The sequence below is a fragment of the Anoplolepis gracilipes genome, chromosome 2, assembly GCF_047496725.1.
Source record: "Anoplolepis gracilipes chromosome 2, ASM4749672v1, whole genome shotgun sequence".
Lineage (NCBI taxonomy): Eukaryota > Metazoa > Arthropoda > Insecta > Hymenoptera > Formicidae > Anoplolepis > Anoplolepis gracilipes.
In genome coordinates this window covers 18,692,616-18,718,352 of record NC_132971.1, presented here as the reverse complement: position 1 = coordinate 18,718,352, position 25,737 = coordinate 18,692,616, and the positions used below count along the sequence as shown (strand labels likewise).

The following is a 25,737-nucleotide window of genomic DNA, read 5'->3' as shown; positions in this document are numbered from 1 at the left end:
ATCTTGTTTTATTTTTTTTACTTTATCGAGATGAAATAATTTTACATTTTTAGGGTAACACCAACAAGAAAAACCGAGCAGAAGACTCCTGCAACAAATTCACAGAGTAGTATAAAGATAATTCCGATTACTATGGAAGAAGATGCACCGAAGCGCGATAGTAGTAATAGTATACCCGATCAACAGCCAGCGGCACCGAAAGTAGTGCTACCTGTGTTAGAACCTAGCACTAGTTCGACAAACATACCGAAACAGACTCAAGAGACGGAAAAAGTAATCGAAGAGAAGGATGGTCATTATTTTATGAAGGTAATTGAAAAAAGAATACATGTATTACGTGATGCAGCCGCAATTCTCGATAATATAAATTTATAGAGACATTCGATTTTAGTTACTTAAACAAGAAACAGATAGATTGCTCTCGTTGGCCGCATCTGCAGAAGCCGAATTAGCCAGTGACACTGTTGCACTGCCAGAGGAGGCAGCTGGTAAGCTACGATCTGCTGCAGGAAAAGCCAAATTGTTAACTTCACAGAAAATGCAGCAATTCGAAGGATTATGTCAAAAGAATATCGTAAGTAATATTTTAATTATTTTTTTCTACTTGTGCGCAATTAGATTGAGCACAACTAACGGTTTATATTTTGATATTTTAGAATCAGGTACCGGGTGAGGAATTTCCAACGACGAATGAAGACTTAGCTGGCTTTTGGGACATGGTAATGTTGCAGGTTGTTCAAGTGAATGAACTTTTTGACCAGATAGAAAAGCTGAGAACGTTACAATGGCAAGAGGTACGTTTAAATATTATTAGAGTTAATACTGAATCAGTTTTCATATTGAATCTGACGAGGAAAGCTGACCAAGTTAAACAATCTCGCTAAGAAATAAATTCAAATTATTATTTATGCAAGATTCAAAACGGTAAATTTTGTCCGTGTTGTTCAAAATTTGAAAATAGTGTGCAAAGTTAAATCTAAATTTTCCTAATTAAAAAATGAATTAATGAATATATTTATTATAAGAATGGAAAAAATAGAGATACTACGCGAAATTTTATTTTAAATGTAACGTCTCTTAAATTTTTTTGTTTTACTTTTTCAAATAAAAATTAAATGGTTTTTATAACATTTTAATGTTTCACGATTACGACTATTTGCGGTTATACTTTGTGCAGGTTGTACCGGACAAGAAAGCCACATCAGCCTCGCAACAGAACGGTAAACGACGGGTCATAGCAGTCCACAAAGCAAAACCGACTGCGAATAGCGAGGCGAATAAAAAAGCGCGTGAGGCGAGAGAGCAGGCGCGACGACAAATGATCGAGGAGCGAAGACGAGCAATGCGTTCCAACGCGCAGAACACCGATAATTCCGTCGAGATATTTGCTCCTGAAACGTAACGATGAATCGTTGCACATTGAGTCGGAACTTGAACGAGCGATACGATCACTCGGCATTGCGCCTCCTAGGGAATATTAATATGTATAGATATGTCGGCTCTTGAATGCAGAGAGATAGAAAGAGAAGAAGGGAGGGAGAAAGAAAACGATTTTGTACGAGATGGCAACATCAGTAATCAGCTTCAATAAAAATCAAACCCGCTTGTTATAATTATTCATATCCAAGATATCATCATCGCGCGCGTGCGATTCGAATGCGAATTATATATATATGAGGAACGAGAAAGTATTAAGCAGATAGATTGTGTAATATATGTTGAAGTTGCAGAGAAATTTAATATTATCCGCCAGAGAAGATATAAATACATACAAGATAACACGAAGAGAATTTACGTTCCATAAAGATCTCTCATTTTTCATCGAGCTATGACGTGTCACATATTATCCCGAGCATTTTAACGCAATAACGCGATACAATAACGATGCGTCGCCTCTTATCCATAAAGATATTTTGTAAATGCGAAATGTGAAATATTTACTATATAATATTTTACTTGTAGAATTGTTTTTCTACATTACGTATCGCAACGGAGGGGGGGGGGAGCAAATATTAATAACTTATATTTATAAAAAAGTAGTAAATTCTGTGTGTGTGTGTAGACGTTTAAGAATTGGCGATTAAACACGAAATATATACACACACACACACAGTCCTGCAAGCGTTCTCACCAATGGGAGTCAGTCGTTTTTTGAAAGTCTAGAGACTGTCTAGATTAAGGAAAGGGTGAGGCTGAAGAATAACAGAATAAAGAGAAATTAAAAGTATTTGTAAAATATAAAAAGGTTCCGGCGCACATAATGCAACACTGTTTTTTGCTTTTCTTGGCTAAACTTAATTATAATTAGCAATTTTCCTTAATCTAGACAGGCAGTTTATTACAGGTAGCTTATGTAAATAGAATATTCACATTTGCACAAGGCCGACTCTATGCCGAGTGTTCGCCTAATAATTTTTTTCTATCAGATATCGATAAATTTTCTTGTTGAATGAAATATCATCAACAGCAGGTAGGAGTAAAAAGATTCCTATTATTCTTATTATTCTTATTATTATTGTCTTACAATGCGATTAATATTATTTTATTATTATTATTATTATTCTAATTATAATTATTATGCAATTATATTTTCTCGTGTCTCCCGCACGAAACGTGGACGTAAAAATTAATCCCGCTCTCTTCTTAGCAATTTTCTGCGCAATGTTGTTCTCCAAGTTTCGCGCGTGAGACTCCAACACGCCAGAAGGCTGATATTTGTAAAATGTTCGTGTTTGATAAATCGTCGAATATTGCATATAAATTCGAAACGTTTGTGAGAGAGAGAGAGAAAGAGAGAGAGAGAGAGAGAGAGACAGAGAGAGAGAGAGAAAGGAAGAAAGAAAGATACAATGAATGTATAGCAGATGCGTCAATAATATCTTTATTATTGCGGCGCGTCACACGCGGATCGCCACTGTAATCCGACTGTGATCGACAGACACGTCACTCGATGTCCATGATCCGCCGAATTTGACATTCCCCTGCGATAAGAGCATCTCTCTCATCACATCACGTCAATCACTATTTGCATAGTTATACAACCGTAGCGTTACTGCGATCAATGGTCAGCGGTTTTAACGGCAAGTCATCAACCAAATAACACTCATACTTTAAGTAAATAATCATATCGCGCATTGTTACACACGAGTTGTATAATGGCGATTTCGTTATTCGCTCCCGTTACATTTTCCTATCATTGTCAATTATATCTGTTTTCTTTTTTTGAAATTTTTGTATAAATTTGCTCATGTACATTATTAATTGTTGATTCCCTTGGTGCCTTCATTATTTATACATGTGTATATAATCGATGATATGTGAGTCGATAATTTTTTATGTACATGTATCTATTTAAATTATACGTTCGATCGAATTTCAAACAATCTGTTGAAAAATAATAATGAAACGAATAAATTCCATTATTTATCAATCAAACTTGTTGGTGAAATATGAACAAATATGAAAAATTAGTTAAGCAAATGCTTATAAGAGAAATCACACTGTTAAATATTATCTTCCGTTACGATAATACATTTATTTTCTCTTTACATCGAGTAAACAAAGCCAAAAAATTATATTTTATATATAAAATGGCTTACTTTATAAAATATAAAATAGGAATTCTGCAAAAACATTGCTTATACATCTATATAAATTGCGGCAGTAATTGTAGGAAGACAGTAAGTACATTTAATGCTGTACTCCTTGTATGGTACGTCATATATATGATATTTGTAAATATTTTTCTTTAGTCTCGCAAGATTAATTATTCAGATTATATAATTTTATTCGCAAAAACATTTGTCTTTGTTCTGTCATGCAGTGAACACAACGAGGTGAATATTTTTTAAAATTCCATTGGTCTTTAAGCATTCTTTTTCGACGCTTTATATCAAGGAAACCCATTGGCGAGGTCAGACCCCTCGCTGATTTTATTTGCACGCTCAGGCTAAGCATATTAGAGTCTTTCCTTCGTCCATTTTATCCTGGACCTTGTCGCTGGCCGTCGACTTCTCCGCCTGTCCGCTAAAAACGGCGCAGACGAAAGTGAGAGCGACACCGATCACCGCGCTATAAAAGGCCCAACCTGAAAAAATTGAACAAAATTATTTCTTTAAATTTTAGATTCTTGTAAAATTAATGTGAAATTAAGATTAATTTAATTTGAAATGTATTGGTTTTTATTACATTTATTTTATGTGTATGAGAGCATGGATCTATCATTTGAACTATTGATCGAGTAGGAAACTACGCCAGCATCATAATTATTTCAAGATAAGATATTAAAAATGTTTATTACTATTAAAAATTCGATTTTAAAACAACTTTTTAATTTTTTTTAATATCAAATAACTCGTTTTTTTTTTTTTTACCAAGACTGCAGTTAGCAAGATAGAAGGCATCAGCTTCAGCACCGCAGATCCTCTGCACCCTCTCGGCACCCCAACCGGCGGGATATAGGATCATTCCGAAAAGATACAGTATTCCTGTGAAAAAAATGCAAATTAGAGCAACACACTAACGATCACGCATTACAAGAATACATTTTCTGATTATCTGACTTGTTAGAATTGTGGCAAAGTGAATAAACTTTTAAGATTTGCGTATACTCGTTGATTATTCCGGGCACAATCTTTTGTTACAATGAAAGTTGTGCCATTGGTGCTCGAGATGCCATTGTTAGGCTAAAAGCACGTTAGGCACGTGGAATAGCCAACTGCACAAAGAGCGATCGTTGCCTTCTAAAAATTTGCATTTACTCTTACTATTGTCAGCAATCTTGAGAAAAGACTGACGAGCTTTATTGGAATAAAGATTGAAACGTGAAATAAAATGTTTTTAAGAAAAAAAGAAAAAGAAAAAATAAGTTACAAGTTGCTTTTAGAAGTTGTCAATATTTTTCAAGCGCATAACTTTTTAATTTTATTGTATATAAAAAAATATATAAAACTCTTTATATATGAGATACCTAAAGATATCGTTCATCTTATAAGATTATTTTGCGTCTGAGCTAAGAAGCTTAGTGTCGGAGTTTCATCATCTCATCATCTCATATCAATCCTCCTCTCTCGAAGAGCAACATTACCGGCAACGGCCTGCGCCGCTCCCGCCAGATTGAAGATGCTCTTACGGCCAATGCTCTGTACGCAGCATCCCAGTAGAGCAGCCATCACGGTCACCGACATCACAGCCAAGCCCGCGGATAAGAAAAACAGGGAAGCCTTCCAACATCCCGGAAAGACGTTGGAATCCGTGGCGAAACCGTCGATGTTAAAATTCGCACAATGCGTTTTGCCGAACAATCTCGTGCAACGATTAAAGATTCCGACTGTTGGCGTGTACAGTTCCGTGCCGTTTTCTGAAATTTTCGAGCAAGCAATGAATATGATAGAGCGTAGGTGTATTGTACGATAACGCAAGTATGTTAATATTAAATGGAGAGATAGTTTATTTCTGACAAATGTTATCGTTGCATTATTATATATAAGTATGCAACGGGAATTCCAATATTGCACGGATATTTCGTTGGGAATAAAAAGATATTTACTCGTATCCTTAGTCGTCGTTGATCCTACAAGCCATCTGGGAGTGATGAGACCCGATAAAACTGCCATCAACGCTGCCAGAGACAAGAGCGTCCACAGCAGGCTGCGCCCAGTGACTATCACATAACACATGCTGCCGATCGATTGTTCTTTCGTTTTATGCCACCACATTCTTAAATTGCTCGATCACTGAAAAATAACAAATTTATTTCTTGCAATTTATATATTGCATTAGAAAATGATAGATTTATAATTATCGACACAATTGTCAAGTAAGGATTTGTAATAAAATTTCTTGATAATTCCTCTATAAATAGAATATGATGTTTGCAATTAACGCGAACGCGTTTTTGTTCTCGACTGAGATTCAAAGATTTAATGAGCGATGAATTCGGAGATTTGGTCGGGTGGAATAAATGCCTTTCACATGTATTTCGAGGAAACGCGCGCTTGTGTTATTCAAGGTTCTCTTTGCTCGAGCACGAGTATTTAAAGTGAGGTCACAAAACCGAAACATAGAATACACAAATCTCGAGTTACAGCACAACGATTAACACAGGTCTAATTCTTTATTCCGATTTCACAGAAATCGTGAAAGGGCACGAGACCCACCTCGCCGGGCACTGGAATCATTCGATCCGAAGATCTAACTCGCGGCGCTCTTTTGAGTGGAATCTTGGACGAACGAACACCGTAAGAAATTTCATCCGTGATTGAGTCTGGGGTCAGACTCTTATGGTCCTTTTCTAAAGATACTGGTCTTTCTCGGAAATATATCTCGCGAGTAATCTTTATGACTCAAATTATGTAAATTAGAATAAGATTTTTTATTTAGGACCTTAATTAGGTCTCAAGATTAATTTAAATATTTTTTTCCCAATATATTTATTTGCAAAACTAATGAAAGGAAGTAAAAAAAATGAAAATTTCTTGATAATTTTATCATAATGGTTGAGTCGTCAAGTGTTTTAAGTTATCTATGATGATAATGTCTTTTTTTATAAAAAGAAAAATGATACATTAAAAGTGGATTAATCTGAAGTAATGCTTCATCTCTTATCTTTTAGTCGGAATAGCTTTGGTCTGTCTTTTCAACGTGTTTGTGAGGGCGGCGCCTTTTCACTTTTATACTACACGTGCTGCTCGAGACTGCTCTCTCGAGATTCTCAATGCTCTTCAAACCCGCAAACTTAATCGCCCTCGTCCTCTTACCACCAATTGAAGAGCATCACTTTGATCTTACCGGCGACGCGGCGAATCAACAAGCTAATTTATGCGTATCGAATAAAAAATATATTTTAATAAACTCGATTATACGTTTGGAATTTTCGGGACAATACAACAAGCCGCAGATTTGAAATACAGTCTTGAATTTAGAGATTTGTCTCGAATAACAATATATATTTATTAAGATTTTTGAAAGTTTTTTTAAATATAAATAAATTTTACAGAAGATACTATAGCATAAGACCGGAGAAATTTATCGCACTTGGTACAGTTGTCACCTTTATTTCCGTCACTTCTTGCCTGCGACTCGTAACCACTTCAGAAACTGTGTTTACTTAGGATCACACCCTAATCGCTGTTTATATTTGCGCTCTTCTGAATATGGCACAATAATGAATCCTTCTGACAAGAGATGACGTTGACGTATTATGAGAGTATCTTAAGAAAACGTTTTCTTTAGTCAGATTTGTTTTCTATAATTTATTTTCTCATTTGTTTGACGATCATTCTCGTTTATTTTAACAATAAATTATTTCTTTCGAAAAAAAACAATACGAGAAAATACTAGCAACTTTCTGCTTTCTCAGATTCACTAATAATTAAGAATAATTAATTGGCTCTCTTACCCGTGATTGTCGCGTCACCGAGAGAGAGAGTTAATCGCTTCTTAAGTAAATGATTTTCCATCATGTTAATCTGTTTGTTTTAGCGTTCCACTGTGGTCTGTTCTCGTGCATGATCAAGAATTAATGAGCCATAGTTAAATTGACAATCTATGGTTCGATAAGATTCAAGCGGGGAGAGATAAACGCCTGGCATCGGACGCGTGGGCAGGCTGCGCGAATAAACGGACAGCTGTGCATTTTTTTCTCATTTAATTGTCGGCTTTACATTGTTACGTAGCTTTGCCACGCCTTCTCATAATGCAATACGTGCGTGAGTCCCTTTCTCTGAGAACGCGCGAGCCACCGTCGCGAATTAATCCTTAAACTTGTATCGAGATCTCAACATGTACATCTCACAGAAGCACGCGGATCTTTTTGGTTCATTATTATTTTAATTTTATTTATTCGTACATCTTTCGAATACAATGCGTTGTTGCGCTCGCTTTAGTTAAGCATTTTTTTAATTTACGAATGTGTTTTCGCAATCTGGAAGAGGATAGATTTATTATCATGGCGAAATTGAGCGCAAACGTTAGATTTAGATTTACAAGGAAATTATTAGTATTCTCCTTTGAGTTACGGGTTTTCGACCATGAGTTACCAGACAGAGGACCCATTGGCGGATGACTAATGGTCGGAGCGTCTGCGCAACGGCTGGAAAAGAGAAGGGAGGATATTACATTCCGCGAAGATGCGTGAGCCAAATGAGAAATTCAGATGCCACCCACAGATGTGGTCACAATGGGATTAAATATATTATATAATCCTTTGTGAATAGGCATAAATATACTTGACAAAATCGAATGATTTTTCACATTCAAGATAGAATTTTAATCTGTCGTTGAATTGTAAGGATATTAAAAGACACGGAAGAAAGTAGTATTTCATCCAAATTTTAGAAAAAGAGTCATCTCTGCGAGAAAAGATTTCTTAAAAAATCTGTCGATTTTTTTTCATGCGACATGGATCATCTTAATTATTTTGAAAACCTTTGCCCGCATTTAACAACACAAGACACCTATTCTCTTTACATAATCTCATGAGTATACTAACGCCATATGCGAGGCAGCTGTTAGACAGGTGCTCCCTTGCATCTCTTGTTTTCATTCTCTCTCTTCGCTCTTTTCGATCCAGTCTGCAAGAAGCATTTTTTCACTTTTTAACTTCACGTCTCGCTTACACCATCGATTTTACCCGTAGTGATTTATCGTGATTCCGAAAACAATCTTTTTTCAAACAATCGATTGGTCCTGAAGGTACATTGAACGTATTCACAGTCTAGAGATTCATGATTATCATCTAGCGAGAATGTAAATTAATATTGCATTAACATCTGAATCATATACATATATTATATAATAACCAGGACAAATCAAATATGTCAGCTGATTATTGGCATTTAAAGAAATATTATTCAAGTAAAGTATAACAGGAAATTAAGTATACATTGCAATATAAATTAACTATTTATCTCGACATATAATATAGTAATAAATAAATATTTTTATACAAAGTTATATTACTACATCATTCTTAAAACTTAAGGACATATTTGATTCCAATGTAAAAAACAAAAAAAATGCAATGTCTATCGAGAAAAAAACCAAAGAATTTTTGTCGATTGATATAATTGATAAATCCGTAACTTGATCTACAGGATGATGCACGCGAGGAATTACATACTTCCGATTGTAAGTTTAAAAAACATTATTTATGAGCGAACCGTCCATGTGATAACAGTCATGTGAGAGCCTTCCACAGTTCTAGCATAAGGATGAGTTAATTAAGGAACGACAACAAGGAGCTAACGGTGCTTTCACGTTGAAGACCCGGCAATTAAGATAACTGTCACTCGGTTTTAATCCCGCGTGTGAACCATTTGCTGTGGAGTTTCTGTTTAATTACAATAATTCCGCTTACAATAGTTGTACGTTGTATTTATAAATCAACATATGTACAAGTTGTCATATTTTGTATAAGACATAAAATATTATTAATATTATTTTAATATATATATATATATAATATTGTTATTACATAATAATATCATTAAAATAGTACTTGTGTCAAATCGAGTAGAACATTTCTGGTTAAATTCCAAATATCTTGTACATATGTTATATTAATATTTTAAATCATGATTGGCATACATATGTTATTTAGATTGACACGCGTTGTAAATGATTCGTCAACTCTATCATCGCGGTTCCGGCACGAATTTGTGATGGCACTTTGTGCACTTTCAAGTAAATACAAACATCATTAACGAGCTTATCTCGATCCTCTGGAAGTTGCCTGCATCTGCGTGCGTATCTTCCTGAGCGTGCAGACTAATCGCCGAAGGCAATCGCAAGGCCAGTTAGATTTTATTCGTTTTAGCCGCGTTTCCTTTTGCGCTCTCTGCGTTTAAAATAAAATAGATATGTGTTCAGGTTCTCTGGAGAGAGAATGAGACAAGGAACTAAATGCAGGGAGTTTAACTAAAACGAACAAACTGACAGGCGATTCCACGAACGTTGTTAATCATCGCGCAGTTGCTTGAAATCGAGATTATTTCCGCGCTCTTGACGTTCACGCAATCTCATTTTCATGCATTTACAATGTTACTAATTCTGCAAGCACGCAAGCAAGAGATAAATCTTAGCAAAAATTTATAGCAATAATCATATAGGAGCAATAATCACATTTTTTTCATAAAGTGAATTTTTAAAATTGAACTTAATATTCTTTTAGCAAGAGAGAGACCGGTTTCTCGCGGTAAATTGCCGTGACTTCGCGGCTACTCCTCCTGTTAAATTCTCGTGTTTACGTACGGAAGGGCGTGTTAATGCGAAACTTCTCGGTGCGATTTGTTTATCATTTTTGGCCAGCATCGCTGCCGGTTAAACATTAACATTCCCTAACGTTGCCAGGGGCATGCACGCATGAACGCATGCACGCACGCACTTACGCTGCTTCATTTATGCGCGCACACGCGCGAGTGCTCAGCCAATTTATATTTATGATGTATCAGGCCTCGATGACACAGCGACTGGCTATGCTGGTCTCGAACCAGCCGAGAGAAGGCCAGGAAGAAAGGAAAAGATAGGAGCAATAGACACAGAAGAGTGGCTGACAAGAGTAGGAGGAGAGAAACAGAGAAGAGGAGAGAGTGTTAGAAGCGAGAGAAAACACCCACGGAATGTAAAACGGTTTGACCGCTTGTCCTTTTGTGGGTTACTACCACTTCCGTTCGACTTGATTACGAGAGAATGAAAAACTCGCGACGAATGATACGCAGTGCAATAATAGAATTGTTTAATATTATAAGAAAATGTAATTTCGCGAAGTCAAACTTTCTGCAAATTACAAGACTGTTCTATTCAAAAGAGAAAAATTTTCCTTTTAATTTCTTTTAATTGAAAAAGCTACAATTACAAAATCATTGTATTATAGAATTAAAAAATCTTTCTCTCTTCACACTTTCTTTAATTTTGTCGTCTTTCTTTACACAAAATATTCTTTAGACTTTTTCTTCTTTTTTTCTTTATTGGAACATTTTAATTTTCCATTCGAGAGAGAATAGCCGATTCGATTGAGTCATTATTATATTCTTCAATCCATTCTTCTGTCTGCTCTCAGGTTACCACGTGTTCGGCTTACTCGTGCATTTGTATGAAATGACACGTGACGCATTTTAATTGCTATTCGCGGACTATTCGTCTTAAATAATGCACGCTCATACGTGACATTACTCTTTAAGAAAGAATTCTTTAAAGAAAGAAGAACGGATTTCCCTATAAAGCGGACGCGACATCCGTGAGAATCTATTCCGCACTAAAAAGAGAATAAAAATAATTTTTTATTAGTTATAGAATTTATAATCACAGTTTACAGAATCTGAATTAGTGCTTTCAACGATTCATTCCTCACATTTTTAGAGATAGTAAGACTATAATGTCTTATTACGCCTCTTATCTGTCTTTTAGTTTGTTACATTCTTTTTAATTTTTTTCCGACACTCTCTCTTTAAGTCTATCTAATGTCTCTTTTTGATTGACTTTTCAAAACTCTTTCCTCAAAGCTCTTTGTCGTTCTATGTCTCGTCCATCCAACTTTGACCTACTTGAAAGCCGAAAAGAAAGGGCCCGGAAGGTCCCACACAGAAACCGCGGGGAACCCCCCTTTGTTCAACGAGTCGTTCTCCAGACACGAGTCGCCCGCATTCCTTACACAGAGAAAAAAAAAGCAAGTCAACCTCCTTCCGTGTAGAGAAAAAGAAGAATAAGGTGAATTTACAAGTGAGCACGGCTGTAACAAGCGGTCGGCCAGCTGCATCGAGTGCATCAGCAACATCTGGAGAAATACGACTTGATCTCGAAAGATCGCCCCTGTGTTTTTGCGCTTTACCATACGCTTTGCAAAAAAAGCGTACCTATATGGATATAGTATAATTAAATTTGCATAATTAAAGTTCGTGTGGAAAAATGATTGAGTTTGAAAATTTTAAATATCTTCTCTCACGATTAATAATCTCCCTCTTTCTCTTCTTTTTTTTTTATCTTTTTCCTTTCTTTCTCGTGTGTGTTTTCTATCTTGAATAAAATCAAATATTTTATACCAATTTTATTTCCTCTTATATATAATTTTTAAATAAATAATCATCTATCATAATATCATAATCATCCTGAATGAAAACTGTATACAGTTTTTCCTTTGTAGATTGTACCTAAATAAGGCGATAGATTTTCTTGCATAAACAGAATATACGAATGCAGTGACATTTAAAACACTTCATGCCTATCTTATTTCACTGCTAGATAAGGAAATTGTTTATCATACATAAAACTTGCGAATTTTATCGTATCTAGTCATAATCAGGACTACCATTAATTTCTATTGTTGCATGTTATTTTTCCGTCATTCGTGAAGTATATCTTTGAAATAAATGTAGACATGACTTGAAAAGTGTCTTGGAGAATAATGAGAAATAGAAAAGATTCTGATCGCGGTCGAAAGAAATTTCTGAAAGCGCGGCAATGCGCGGTTGAATTGACGAGCGTGTCGTCTACATTATGTCGTAATTTGTACCAATTTAGCGGTTATGCGTCGCATAAAATTAATATTAATGACTACCGGCGTACAGCGAGCCGTCTCTTCGTGTAAGGATCAAAATGACCCTGAAAGAAATTCGAAACCACCCCGGGATGCATAATTCATAATGTTCGTGTGTGATTACGGCGCGCCCTGACATCGTGATGTAAACACTTATAAATTGATGCAATCGACGAGGGATGCATTCGCGGATGCCGAGAAGTGTGAAACATTCGCAAAGATTTACACGACGTAAATCTCTTTTGCATTACTGTTGAAATATTCGTAATAATTTCTTAAATTGAAGAAATTGACGCAATCACAAATTTTTACTTTGCTCCAATATTACTAATATTACTAATTAATTTAAAAGAGAGAGAGAGAGAGAGAGAGAGAGAGAGAGAGAGAGAGAGAGAGAGAGAGAGAGAGAGAGGAGTTTGTATATGAAATAATTGCAACTAGAGACACATCAATTCTTTCGATGAAAGTTGCAAAATGCTGATTGGAAATAAATAAATTAAATTAAATTAATTAAAAAGCTGTGATAACAATTAGTAATGTAACTTACCTTTTGTTGCTCTTCTTTTGCTTTTAATCCAGTAACATTTCGCAGCAAAACCAATGCCTCATTGATAAGTGATATTTTAATTTAGTACTCAGGATTTAATTGGAAGACACTATTTTTACAGAAGGCGCACAATTTGTCACCGATCGTGTCTAATCTCGCGATTGGAACGCGAATAATCCACCTCACGTGCGGCTCGCTGGACGCGCGAAGCACGACTGAAGAAACGCGCGCGTTGGGCGGAGGGGCGCTATAACAAGACGCGAACTTGTCATGCCGCCGTGTAGAAGCAAGAGCAGAATTGAACAACTTTATTTTGATGATAAATCACGAATAAAGAGACTAATAAATGATTATTATAATACTTAAGTTTTTGAAGAATATATCAAAATTAATATAAGAACAGAAGAGAGAGATTTTTAAGGTAAATATAATTTATATTGTTATTCTAATAATTATTATTACATTTTATATATAATATTATTATTATATTATTATATTTTATTGTTATAGTTATATGTATTATTTTTTTTACAACAATATATCACTTTTTTGTTTAATTATTTAAATAATATATTAATATTAAAATGTGTAAATGTATAGAAATAATGGATTGAGTGTGTACAATTATATAGTAAATCAAAATATTTTATATACAATATAGTGAGATTTATATAGCAAATAAATTACAGATTTCTATTTTTCATAGAGGTGTATAATTCTAGTTTTCTCTCTTCGATTCAGCATTCTTGCCGCACGTCGATTTAACGCAACTGTTCGCTTCTCGTACGATGATGTGTCATCGATCGAGCCTCAGGCTTTACGGCGGTCGTTTGTGGCGCCGTTAGGATCAACACAAATCATTTTGGTAATCGTCCCTGTAGCCCCGTAATTACAGACTTTAATCCCTCGAAAGCCCCACGGCTGACCTTTATCGCCACTCGATGCTCTCTGCCTTCTATTGCACTGTACAGCACGCACGCACAAAAGTTCGCTTGATATACCTTGCCAAAGGCTTTTCCCGGCATCCCCGGTTATACATGGTTCTAGGGGTTAGTCACCCCTATATTTTCCAGGCATCAAATTACGTTCAGTCCACAGCAGGGTGCCCGATGAAGGTGCCAGATCTATATAAATTTACGACGCATGTCGTAATTTGAAAAATTGAAAGATTCGATTCGATGACACTGCACGAAGATAAACTGTATAAAAAATATTGAGAATTTAAGATTTATGTAACAAATATCTAATAACACAACAATTCCAAGCATGTCTTTCTTTATATATAACATATATATATTTTAATATAATAGAAAAGGAAGTATAATATGTTTAATTTGAGATGTAAAATAATTTTTTGTATGTAAAGCAATACTATTTGAAAATTTATTAGAACGTTTCATTAGAAAAATTTGAAGTCTATATAAATTGCGATTTCGTGAATTTTTCCTTCATTTTTTACTTATATTAAAGTTATTTTATTTAATTACAATAAGTTCCTAGGAAAGTTCAGGGTTTTTAACATTGCGCTTGTAAATTGAAATATGTAGCTATTAAAAAAATGTATGTTTATAAATATTTCTAGAATATTTTTGAATATAAAATATCATTAAAAATTTTTTAAATTTTTAGTGCAAGGGATGTAATTTAAAAAAATCAATAATACGACAAACTGCTAAAAAATTTTTAAAAAATTAATATTTTAATGGAGACACTATTATGTCATTTGATATATAATTAAAAAAGTGAATATGTTTGAATTGTCTACTAAATATATCTTTCATTTGTTTCTCTCGAAATTGCAACCAGCAAAACTAGCAAAAGGTTAAATCAAAGATGACAGATATTAAAAAAAAGTACTCGATGAGAGATAAAGCATCTTTGATAAATGGTTAATATTTTTTTATTAAAAATATTTGGAAAAGAAAGCAACATATGAAAACATTTGTAAAATTATTAAGATAAATGATATATAGATTTTCATTAATATTATTTTTTGTGATAGATCACTCAGGAACAATGTCTCAAGAAAATTTTATTACAGAGTTTTTAAAGCATTGCGAGGAATATGAAGTAGAACCGTTGCCTAGTTTTCTAGTAAATCTTTTATAAATATGTTATCATATTGACTTAAACTAATTTATTAATAATTTTGTGAACATTTTGTTTTTGCAGATAAAGAATGGCATGGAATATACGAAGTTTGAGCCAGAAAAGTAAATATTATAATTGTTATTCAAACTTTTGTTTCTTCGTCTTTAATTTTGTGATTTATTTAGAGTCAAATTAGAGGAAACTGTTCCAATCTTTTATGTTTGCTTTGAGAATCCTAAAATAATGGAAAACATACAGAAACTGGAATGCAAAGATAAGAATGTTAAAAATATACCAAAATATCACGTTTGATTAATTGATATTGTTATTTGTATGTTTTCAATATGGTAACATCTTTTTGCATTGCACGACAGGAAGTATCGATTTGCATCCTGGATGCACTGAATACTACGTTGCAGAAATATAACACTATTACAGTGCTCAAGTAACAGAAACTTTAAAATGTGCCGTGTGACTTAACATATGTACAATACATAATAATTATATCCTCTCAGATTGCCAAATTGTCAAATAAATGCTTACGGCATCTTACAAATAGCACAAATGCTGATAGAATTCGAATGTCTGACCGATTTAAATCTGGATAACAATCCTAATGTGCAAGAGAATTATTTTTTGCTTTGCACACCGGCTAGAAAGTACGTTATACATATAGCATACATATATGTACCATTGCGATAAACATTTAATTTGAACAATTAGTATTTTTTAGTTTACATTATTTATCGTTGAAGATGTGTAAGTTATCTGACAAAGGTATACAAAAAATCGCAGATGAATTGAAGTACCGAGACCCACCAAATGATCCAAAATTAATTGCTCTTAATGTAGCAGATAACGATATTACAGATATCGGTGCCGAATATATTGCTGCGATGCTTCGAACTAATCGGTAATAGTTGATTATAATAATTTTAATTTAAGATATATATATATATATATAAATTTTTTTTTTTTTTTTTCATACAGTTACGTTTAATAAAACGCAATGTTTGCCAATATTTAGATCTTTACAAAGCATGGTCTTAACTGGAAATAAAATACAAGATGACGGAGCCTTGCTGATAATTCAGGAACTTTGCATGTATTTTTAATAGTAAAAATGATAAAAATGATTAATTAGATACTTTTGATTTAGGTTACTTACTATCTTTAATAATAAACGCGATAGGTCCGCTTTGACCCATGAAGAAGTCATCGATCTTCGACGTCGCAGATTTTTCGAGCTAGAGAGCAAGGTTAATAGATTATCTCTCGTCACATATTACTTTACTCATTATCAATAAATAAAAGATTGTAATTATAGCTAGATAACGGGACTATTCAAGAAACTTCCGTCACAATGCGATGGAAGAGAAATAAAACAGGGCAGCGTCAGAATTTAATTCAAAATTCTAAAAAAAAGTATGTTTAGCATTTTCCAAGTTACTTAAAAATTTATTTCATGATAGTTTTCATAATGCAGCGAATCGTCGTGATAATTCGTCAAAGATAAGGACACAAATGATTTCCCCATCGATATCAGACAATTCTATTCAAGTATTTTTTATAATATTTGATTTATTAATCAGAAAGTATTGAAATAAAAATAAAAATATAAAATATAATTTTTACACAGATTTCGGAAAAATTCTTAGATAGCAATATTAGTCATCCATTTGCAAGAGAAACTATGGCAATAAAAGGCTCTGTGATGACGAGTGGAAATTTAGAATTGCAACATTTGAGTCTAAGTTGTACGATCTTGTTATATTATATAATATATTTTTGATGAATTGCAATACATATTGATGGTTGAAAATTATATGTTTTGTTAGTTAATCGTTTGACGAATAAAACATTGAAGAAACTGATATCGTGTCTGTATTATCAGAATTATGTGCTATTAAATGATTGCAGTAGGGGATTACTATATGTATTTTTGAAGGTAATCTTTATATATTATTTACTAAAAAATCTCAATAAAAAAAGCTTTTATCGATGGTTAACTAATTTTTTATGATTAGGGTAATGATATCTCAAAGGATGAAGACTGGACAACATTACAGGAGCTTTTACGTTGCAGACGACAAGATAATCAAATAATTCGAGATGAGAATTTTAAGGATCTTGTGCCGGAAGAGAGTGAAACCTTACGGAGCAGAATCAGTGTATAATCATTATTCTTTTTAATTACTTCTTTTCTTGTGAAAATTTTCGTGAAATATTTCTTGTAAAATATGCTTAGGAAATATTCTTTTTGATGCAAATTTAGCAAGTTATTATGGTAACATCAAAAACTACCTATATCACAGAATGGAAATTATTTTCTTTTGTATTAATTTTTTTATTGTATTTTTTATAGAGTCTTCATATTTAAATTTTGAAGTCACTTTAAAGTACATTACCATCACGCGAGATGGTGGGATCAGTGATAGTGTGCTATTGTAAATTGAAATTTTATTGGACGAAAATCTTATCTTATCACGTACGATGCCCTCTCTCTATTCGACGCATGCGAACACGAACTGACCACATGTCATTGTCATTTCAATTATTACACTTTACGAAAATGTTGCTGCATGTCGCCGCGGTTACCATGTTTATTAACATTGCCATTATAGAACTGGATTCATTTTATTCCCTCTCATCGGAAAAGATTCTGGATTATCCATTGACCAAGGTATAATATAATAAGTAAATTACGTGAACGCTTTTCATTTATGTCATATAAATAATAGTAAGACGATGTAAATTTCGTGCAAAAAATTGTGTTTTGCAAATTTATATTGTAATCGATTTGACAGTTAAAAATTAACAATTTCTTGGCGTTTTAATTAAATTGCGATAATCCCAGTATAATTTTACATTTAACGCATTTGTATTTGTTTGTGTAATTATATATATATATATATATATATATATATATATATATATGAACTAAGAATGAGAATAAATTTGACAGATAAAATGTGAGAAATATAATTATAAGATATATTATTTTATATACTTTGCGTGTGTTCACACATATTAAATTTTTAAATAATCCCGCCAGTTGACATTACTGACATCTAGTGTTGACATTCCGAATTTTCATCAGTTTATCTGTGACAGTATCGTGTAGTTAAGTATTTCATTGATCTCTGCGTCTTTTTACTGAATTAGAGCGATTTTATGCGTTGTCTAGATGCGAATTTAAAAAGGAAACTGCGAGCATTTTATTACATTTTTTCGCGACATTCCAATCTCTTCAAAGTATTATTCTAAATATACACAACCTTGAGTAATTTTTATCGATGACTTCTAGATTAGATTGCATGTATTTCGTGTGACGTAAATACCACGTAGGTAAAGTGCAATAAAGTCACGTGAGACAATTTCCCGCGATTTCCGACATGTATGAAAATCTGTTCAAGAGTCCGTTGCACCGCGTATTCGTGTATGGCACGTTAAAAAGAGGCGAGCCGAATCATGGTATTATTAAGGATGCCGCGAATGGCTATGCAAAATTCCTGGGCCTTGGTAGGACGACAGTTTCGTATCCTCTGGTGATCGCTACGAAGTATAACATCCCCTTCTTGCTGAAGAAAGCCGACGTCGGCAATGTAAGAATTAATCTCTTATAGTATTAAAATGAAACGTTTTAAAGAAATAAAAGTAGAAGCATTAAAGGAATTAAAGAATTTAATTTATGTAATCGAAATTTATTGGCTTAAATTAATAATATTTTTAATAAGGAGGCTATGAGTAAGAATTAAGTGTTTAAATGTGTAATAATAAATTTGATAATGAAATACATTTAACGAACCGCTTCTGCACTAACTAGTCTTTCTTCAGTCATAAATTTTGACATTATAAGAAAGGATTAAAAAGAAAATTAAAAAATGATAAAATATAAGGTCATACTTTCCAAGAATGTGCGACAAATTTCTCTTTGTTTTTATATAAATATTTAATAATATTTAATAAATATATAAATATTAGTTTCTTGTGATTTTATTTTTCATTGTTTTTCAATTAATTTAATTTAAATGTTAAATAATAACATAATTCAATTTAATTTAAAATTTCAGTTTCATACAATAGAACTATATACATGACTGTAAAAGCTCTTATTATAATATTGCAGAAACGTTCCGTCAAATATATTTCAAACACATATTTATCAAATATATTATTTAAACATTTAATTATTGCTCATATTAGCTTCTTTATTGAATTTATTTGTAACCAAATCTGATATGAAAATTTTTCTCAACCCTTTCAATTTTTATTTTTTTTAAATAATTTTAATTCTCTCCTTTTAAGGATCAATCTCTTATTTATATAAGATTAATGAAATTGCATACACACTGTTTTTTTGGATAAGCAGTTCGTGCTTGGGGAAATATATGATGTGGATTCTAAAATGCTGACAAGACTGGATGAATTAGAGGAGCATCCTACGTTGTACGAGCGAACCGAAGAAGAAGTTTTATTAGCTCCAGAAGCTGCACTCAACTCTGGGAAAACTTTCGAAGAGGTATTTAATATATATATATAGGTTTTTTCAAATATTTTTTAAATTATATTTTGCCAATTTGCAGTCAATTTTTTCTTAGCAAAAACATCGAAGAATGTAGTCACTTATTACAATTTTCTAATTTTATATATCTCTTTGTAATTTTCTGTGAGCCAATAATTAAAATTCTATTAAATTAAAATCATTTAAAATTTAAAATGTAGTTTTATTATCTATTTCATTTTCTTTCTTTCTTGTTTAATAAAAATTTTCTAATCTCCTAAAAAAGTTCTTTTTCAATTGCTTATAATTAAAAAATTATTGCGTCATTCTTTAAAAAGAATCAATTCTAAATTAATAAAAAAAACTATTATTAAAAAAACATTTGATAATTTTAAATGTTTTATATATGAAATATATATATATACGTATCTTTGATACGTTATTCTCTGTATGAGTTTTTTTTCAATATTGAACACGACATATCAGTATTCTTTATTACTTAATTTCATTGATTTTCTGATGGATTATTTCTTTCTTAGACTGGCGAGTTGACAAAAAGCTGGATATACTTTCTGCCGAGATACAGAGCCTCTTTACTGGATAATCTCATGTACGCATCTTACAGCAATAATGGAAGTCATGGACTGAAATATTGTGAGAGGTGTGTTCGCGAGCCATTCTACGATCATAGAAAAGAGGTGCAATAAATCATCCGTCAACGGTTTTTGTTTCTTTGTAGCGATGAGGATGCGTTGAGCCTTAATGACGTTCTTTGAACACTATCTGTTGCGCAGGATGACGAATATTCTTTCCTACGATACTATTAAAATTCTTGTGATTAAAGCTGTTTCCGAAATTTACTATTAGTACTAGAAATCTATAATTCACGCTACGTACATATATTATAGATTTCCATTACAATAAATTTCGGAGCGCAATTTAAGTGATCTGAGAAAATGAGAATGTGCAGGAAATGAATGATTAATAAAGATTGTTTTGTATTATGTATTGTCGCACGTGCGTTTCGTATAATCGTGATATTTTAACACTATATTTTAAGAGAAAGCACATATTTCCATTTTTTTTCAACCCATGAAAAAATAAGACAAATATATATACATGTTTATGTACATATATTTATATATGATTTGATATGAACTATTTTTATATTAACTTTTTCCCAAGAATATATTAGATATACAAAAATAAAATTTTTATATGTATTGTATGATTGTTTTCTTTATATATATTTTTTGATTTTGTAATAATTGTTTTATTAATAACCTAGTAATAGTCATACACGTAAACTTTTCAGATTTTTAAAATAAAATTAAATGTAATTGACATAAAATAGGATTTTACTAACGAAGGAGCGGAAAAAAAATAGCAACCAAATATATTTGATGATTGAATTTTATTAAATACGCCACGTATGTTCGCACTCCATACTTTCGCGCACTCTCACTTCCTGTCATTCCATCGCTCGCTCTCATGTATAACAGTAGTGATAAAATTAGTGTGTATTTCAACCACATACTTCTATATATTAGTATATAAAATAATATATAGAAGGCTGTGGTTTCAACTATTCTGTAACAAAGGGCAGGCTAGTACTCCGCGGCGACTAAAATGATTTCGAAACTATCTTTGAGAGGCACCGGATGCTGCACATCTCCGCCACGTGCTCAAGTTAAATATCTTTTGACGTTGTTTATTGAAAGCCGACGTGTTTCTTTCGACAGAGATTACGTTCTCGGAAAGACGGTCGGCTAAGGTGCTCGCGAGTACTTCAGTGCGAGTACCTTGCACTTCTTTTCCCTTCGAAGATCGATCAACCGATGATATACAGTGCGGCGAATTAAAAATGCTCAAAAGGCAGTACATATGAATTATCCTAAGAAATTTATTTATAAATAATCACATTTTATCACGCTATACAAGAATTCATATTATCTATCGTTTCCGTATGGCATTCCTCTCATCGTATTCCGAAAACAACATGCGTCACCCCGCCGGGGAGAATCCGCCAATAACGAGAAACCGTCTTCCAAGAAACAGATTTGGCATTTATGTTTGCCACTCTGCGTCTCGAGAAAGAAACTCTTAGCTCAATAAAAAGAGAATTATACAATTGTCAACAAAGATGTACATAAGATTTTCTTTATATATTTAACACAATATATGATATATATGGTATGTGTGTCTTTCTCCCTCCTATTTTGTATATAACACCATCGCGACACATTCACTGGTGTTTTGCACTATTTTTCTTTTCGCATCTCGTTACTCTCATTCAAATTGCGTTCGTGTTATTTCGCTTTTATTTTTATATTTTTTGCGCCGTTCTAAGCCCAGTTCCAAACCCCCCAAAAAATCGATTAATATATATATATATATGTATATATATATTATATATCTTAATTATAATTTCTTTTACCTAGAGATTTTTCTTCGTTGACATACGTTGCCATTTTGAGCGAAGCAATACTCTCTCGAAAGTGGAGAAAGAGAGGGCTCAAGATAAATCTCGCGATCATTTGAAACTATTTAAAGAATAGTTCTTATAGAGCAGTTAAAATTAATCGCGTGAATTTCAATATCGCGACATTGCTATGCCGATCTCGAAATTTATTATTTCCGGACATACAATGCGATCTGTTCTATTTATATCGATAATTCAATACTCAAAAAGGCATCGATCGTGGCAGTATGTACGCTAAATTAAAAACAGCATTGTATAAAAGAAAGTGCGAATACCACGTAAAATATTTTAATGAAGAATATTTTTCACTCCACAATCTGCGCATAACAATGACGCGTATAGTGTTGTTCCAATCTATCATTTTGAAGATTCGAGCACGTTTCGAGGACATTCGAACACATTCTTCCGCACATTCTGACGTTTTTCTGGAAGCAGTGTACTACACACTATGCTGATTAGAAAATGAAATATCAAAGTCAATTTCCAACCACGTGTCTATACGGTATGAAAATAAGCTTGTGCACACGCACGATATTCGTTTCGAGTTAATTACAGGTCAATCGCAAGGTCCATGAGCGCACGTGCAAATACCTAAGATCGATGATTCGTCGCACGATCACTTTAAAATTGCCGACGAGAACCAAAATTGCCATACTCGAGTCTTATAAAGACTCCAGAGTATGTATACATGCGTACTGTGATATACGCTAGAGATACGTGGTCCTAGTCTAGAAAATATATTTTTTCGGCGAGGTTGGGTCACGAAACAGAAAAGAGTGACGATGCGATATTGATGTGATGTTTTTTGATTTGATCGGTGTTTTCAGCTTTGATCTTGCGACAGAGCGCCATACTTGTTGCCCAGGGAAAGTTTGGGCACTTGAACTTGAGACTCCGACGCGTTATATGACCTGCTGCTACCTCGATTGCGAACTTCTTCAAAAGCTCCCTCTTCTCGTCGCCTATAATTAAAAATATCCATTCACTACGCTCCCTCCTCTCGTCGCCTATAATTGAAAATATCCACATATTTAAATATAATATACTTCAAATTCTCTAAAATTAATTATTAATCTAAATAAAACTTTGTTTCATTTTTTAAAAATATACGTTGATTTAAGTTTTACCGGCTAGTACTGGATTTTAATTTTTTTATTATACATATTTTCAATAAATGTTTATCTCTATATCCTTTCTCTATATTTATAGAGATACAAATATTTTCTTACTAACAAATCCTACAGTTATCTTTATTTATGTTCAATTATAAAAATAAAAAAATTAAAAGGAAATACTTGGTTATCTTTATTACTTTTGTATCTTTGAAGTTGAATCAAAGTGAATGAAATATTATTATTAAATACATTTGTATCTTACTTTCTGCCCCATGGATTACTGCCGTTACTTTGCTGAGGCTTGGAATTCAGAGTTGGAAAATACTCTTCGCTATGTATATCAGGCGCAACATTCCTTCCTCGTGGTCGTGGACTAGTAAACGTAGATTGATTTCTTAAATGTGGCGCTTTGTAACTACTTCCTGTGGATACTACAGGTGGTGGCGGTGCTACTGTTACTTCTGGAGCTTCTGGTGGTAGATCTGGTTTCTTCCATGGTCCCGTATGTTTTGTGCCACCCTCGCCAGATTCTCCGTCAGAACTGTTTTCACCAGTGCCTCTTTCATCATCCGATTCCGCATCCAAGCTGTCATTTATTGTCAAATGCCCAATTTTTAGACCACTATAATCCTTTTTCTCCTCTTCAAATTCCTTCCACTCATCCTCATCCTAAAAGAAAAAAAGATATATTTATGGTATTCCTATTGCACTCAGCTTAAATTTATTTTTGTGATTTGATAAATACTTTCAGAATTAAATAATTTTTCGGCATAACTGACTCTTATAACTGATAAAATCAAATTTAGAATAGCACTATACATAATTGCAGAAGTATCTTGTTAATCTGGAATATCATGTATAACAAATATCACTCTTTGTAAATTGTTTCAAGCTAATATATTCACAAAGAATCACAAAAGTTAAACACAAGGAATATCGCATCTATGAGGATGCTGTTCACCAGGGGATGATCCCGAGTACACGTGCTCGAAAACAGCTGGCGCGACGCACACTTCGCCTGTTTGGCGATTACGTAAGGCACATCTAAAGTTTTGAAGAATCTCGCGCATCATCGTCGTCGGCTACTCCACGCAACCCTGATATTCGCGAGAACAAACATGGCAGCGTCGTGCACGACGATCACGAATTCCGGAATGTACACTAGGAAAACGCGTGAAAAGGATCGTCGCCTGGTCGTCGTCTTACCTCAGTGTGTTGAGACTCCTCGCCCTCGGGATTCGCAGGCTTCTCCTTCGGCTTGGGCTTCTCGATTCGTTTGCCCGTTTCCTCCAACTTCTTGGCGACCTCATCAGTCGTGGCAAACTTCTTGCCCTTGGCCTTCTTGCGATCTTTTTTAGCAAAAAAGTCGTCCAAGTCCGCCATGATGATGCGAACAGAATCCGGATGATGTGAGAACCAAGGGAATGATCTTCGACGTGCGAGAGCGCGTGAATAGCAGTACACCAAGAACACACTGATCACGGACTGATCTGGGTCTTCGTTGCGATCGTCCACATGGGCTTGTCTCCACCGGAAGTCGGCAGCGTCAACGCGCGAGTCAAGCGCACGACTAAACGTTCCTGAGAAGGCGAAATTTCGTGCGAGTGAAATTCCTTGTCGGTTCGAGAAGGCTGGGGAAAAGATGATCCCGGGACGGGGACAATATTTCACATTGCCACGTCGTAGCCGGACGCCTGATCCACGATGAAAGGCGACTCTGGTCGCGCGGGTCGCGCAAGTGGCGCTGATCATCTAGCAGAAGACCGTCGTGAAAGGAGCACGCGAGCTCATAACCTGAAAGCTACGCGTCACGTTGCACGCGTGACGGACGATCGAGCATGCTTCTCGTCATGTTTCATGTTTGCGCGTCCCGAGAGAAAAATCAGATCGTCAGACCGACTTATCGAAAGTACGCATCTTTGCCGACCGCGTAAAATTGATGATAAGAAACGCACCGTGAGAGGCGTGCGAGAACGAAGAGGTTAATTGTTTCACAGTGTCATCGCGGCTGTAATAGATGGCACTTCAAAATATCGCTTGTCATTTCCGGAATATGAATTGACGAAATGAATAAAAACACTTGTGCATCTATATATAAATAAATATACAGTAATGCTTACAAAAATAGTAGAAGAATATAGTAGAAGAATGTTTATTATTTACTAATATTATTTGTTACATACACGAATATTATGTAAAATGATGGAAATTTTCCACTGCAATTTTTATGATAAAGTAATCTGCGCCCTAGCGTATTTCGAACACTTTGAAAATATTTAAAATTTTAAATTTGAATTTTTGAAATAGACAGATAGAAAGATTATAAGTGTATTATAATACATATATTTTCTAATTATATAAACGCAAATATGGCATCAATTACATTGAAAGGAAAAATAGATTACATTTAAACTCTATATATATATATATATATATATATGTGCGTTTCTCTTTGACAAGGGATAA

At 33.8% G+C, this 25,737-nt stretch overlaps 4 protein-coding genes across 10 annotated transcripts in view; 2 read left to right on the top strand and 2 right to left on the bottom strand.

Annotated features, from left to right (window-relative positions):
* The window catches only part of LOC140676164 (uncharacterized), a 36,889-nt gene extending 35,357 nt beyond the window's left edge, over positions 1-1,532 (top strand). For all 3 annotated transcript variants that reach the window (XM_072910937.1, XM_072910939.1, XM_072910938.1), the window contains 4 exons: positions 54-309; positions 392-574; positions 657-794; positions 1,178-1,532. In XM_072910937.1, coding sequence (XP_072767038.1) covers positions 54-309; positions 392-574; positions 657-794; positions 1,178-1,402 — 802 coding nt within the window. In that variant the 3' untranslated portion in view covers positions 1,403-1,532. The remainder of the gene's footprint in view (positions 1-53; positions 310-391; positions 575-656; positions 795-1,177) is intronic.
* Positions 1,533-1,997: 465 nt separating this feature from the next.
* LOC140676168 (LHFPL tetraspan subfamily member 2 protein-like) lies at positions 1,998-13,281 on the bottom strand. Of its 4 annotated transcripts, XM_072910950.1 has the most exons (7): positions 10,389-10,405; positions 8,492-8,573; positions 7,400-8,092; positions 5,549-5,735; positions 5,087-5,359; positions 4,374-4,487; positions 1,998-4,087 (listed from the first exon to the last, which is right to left on the bottom strand). In XM_072910950.1, the coding sequence occupies exons 4-7, from the start codon at positions 5,715-5,717 to the stop codon at positions 3,945-3,947; spliced, it is 699 nt and encodes a 232-aa protein (XP_072767051.1). In that variant the 5' UTR covers positions 5,718-5,735; positions 7,400-8,092; positions 8,492-8,573; positions 10,389-10,405; the 3' UTR covers positions 1,998-3,944. The 4 variants fall into 4 exon arrangements, with proteins under 4 accessions (XP_072767051.1, XP_072767049.1, XP_072767048.1 ...); XM_072910948.1 differs by lacking the exon at positions 10,389-10,405 and having other exon boundaries at positions 8,492-8,838; XM_072910947.1 differs by lacking the exons at positions 7,400-8,092; positions 8,492-8,573; positions 10,389-10,405 and adding an exon at positions 13,080-13,281.
* Positions 13,282-15,095: 1,814 nt separating this feature from the next.
* Positions 15,096-20,680, top strand: LOC140676285 (uncharacterized). Its single transcript, XM_072911176.1, is given in 17 exon segments — positions 15,096-15,173; positions 15,367-15,438; positions 15,545-15,615; positions 15,686-15,829; positions 15,904-16,083; positions 16,198-16,275; positions 16,363-16,429; positions 16,498-16,564; positions 16,657-16,730; positions 16,810-16,927; positions 17,009-17,118; positions 17,198-17,402; positions 17,497-17,690; positions 17,692-17,853; positions 18,587-18,775; positions 19,543-19,692; positions 20,214-20,680. Coding segments are annotated over 17 exon segments (2,127 nt in total). The 3' UTR covers positions 20,382-20,680.
* Positions 20,681-21,069: 389 nt separating this feature from the next.
* On the bottom strand, positions 21,070-25,214 carry LOC140676335 (protein CDV3 homolog). Of its 2 annotated transcripts, none has more exons than XM_072911277.1 (3): positions 24,478-25,214; positions 23,534-23,940; positions 21,070-23,118 (listed from the first exon to the last, which is right to left on the bottom strand). In XM_072911277.1, exons 1-3 carry the CDS (start codon positions 25,021-25,023, stop codon positions 22,980-22,982), a joined length of 1,092 nt encoding a protein of 363 aa, XP_072767378.1. In that variant the 5' UTR covers positions 25,024-25,214; the 3' UTR covers positions 21,070-22,979. The 2 variants fall into 2 exon arrangements, with proteins under 2 accessions (XP_072767378.1, XP_072767379.1); XM_072911278.1 differs by having other exon boundaries at positions 22,977-23,163.
* Between the last annotated feature and the right edge of the window lie 523 nt (positions 25,215-25,737).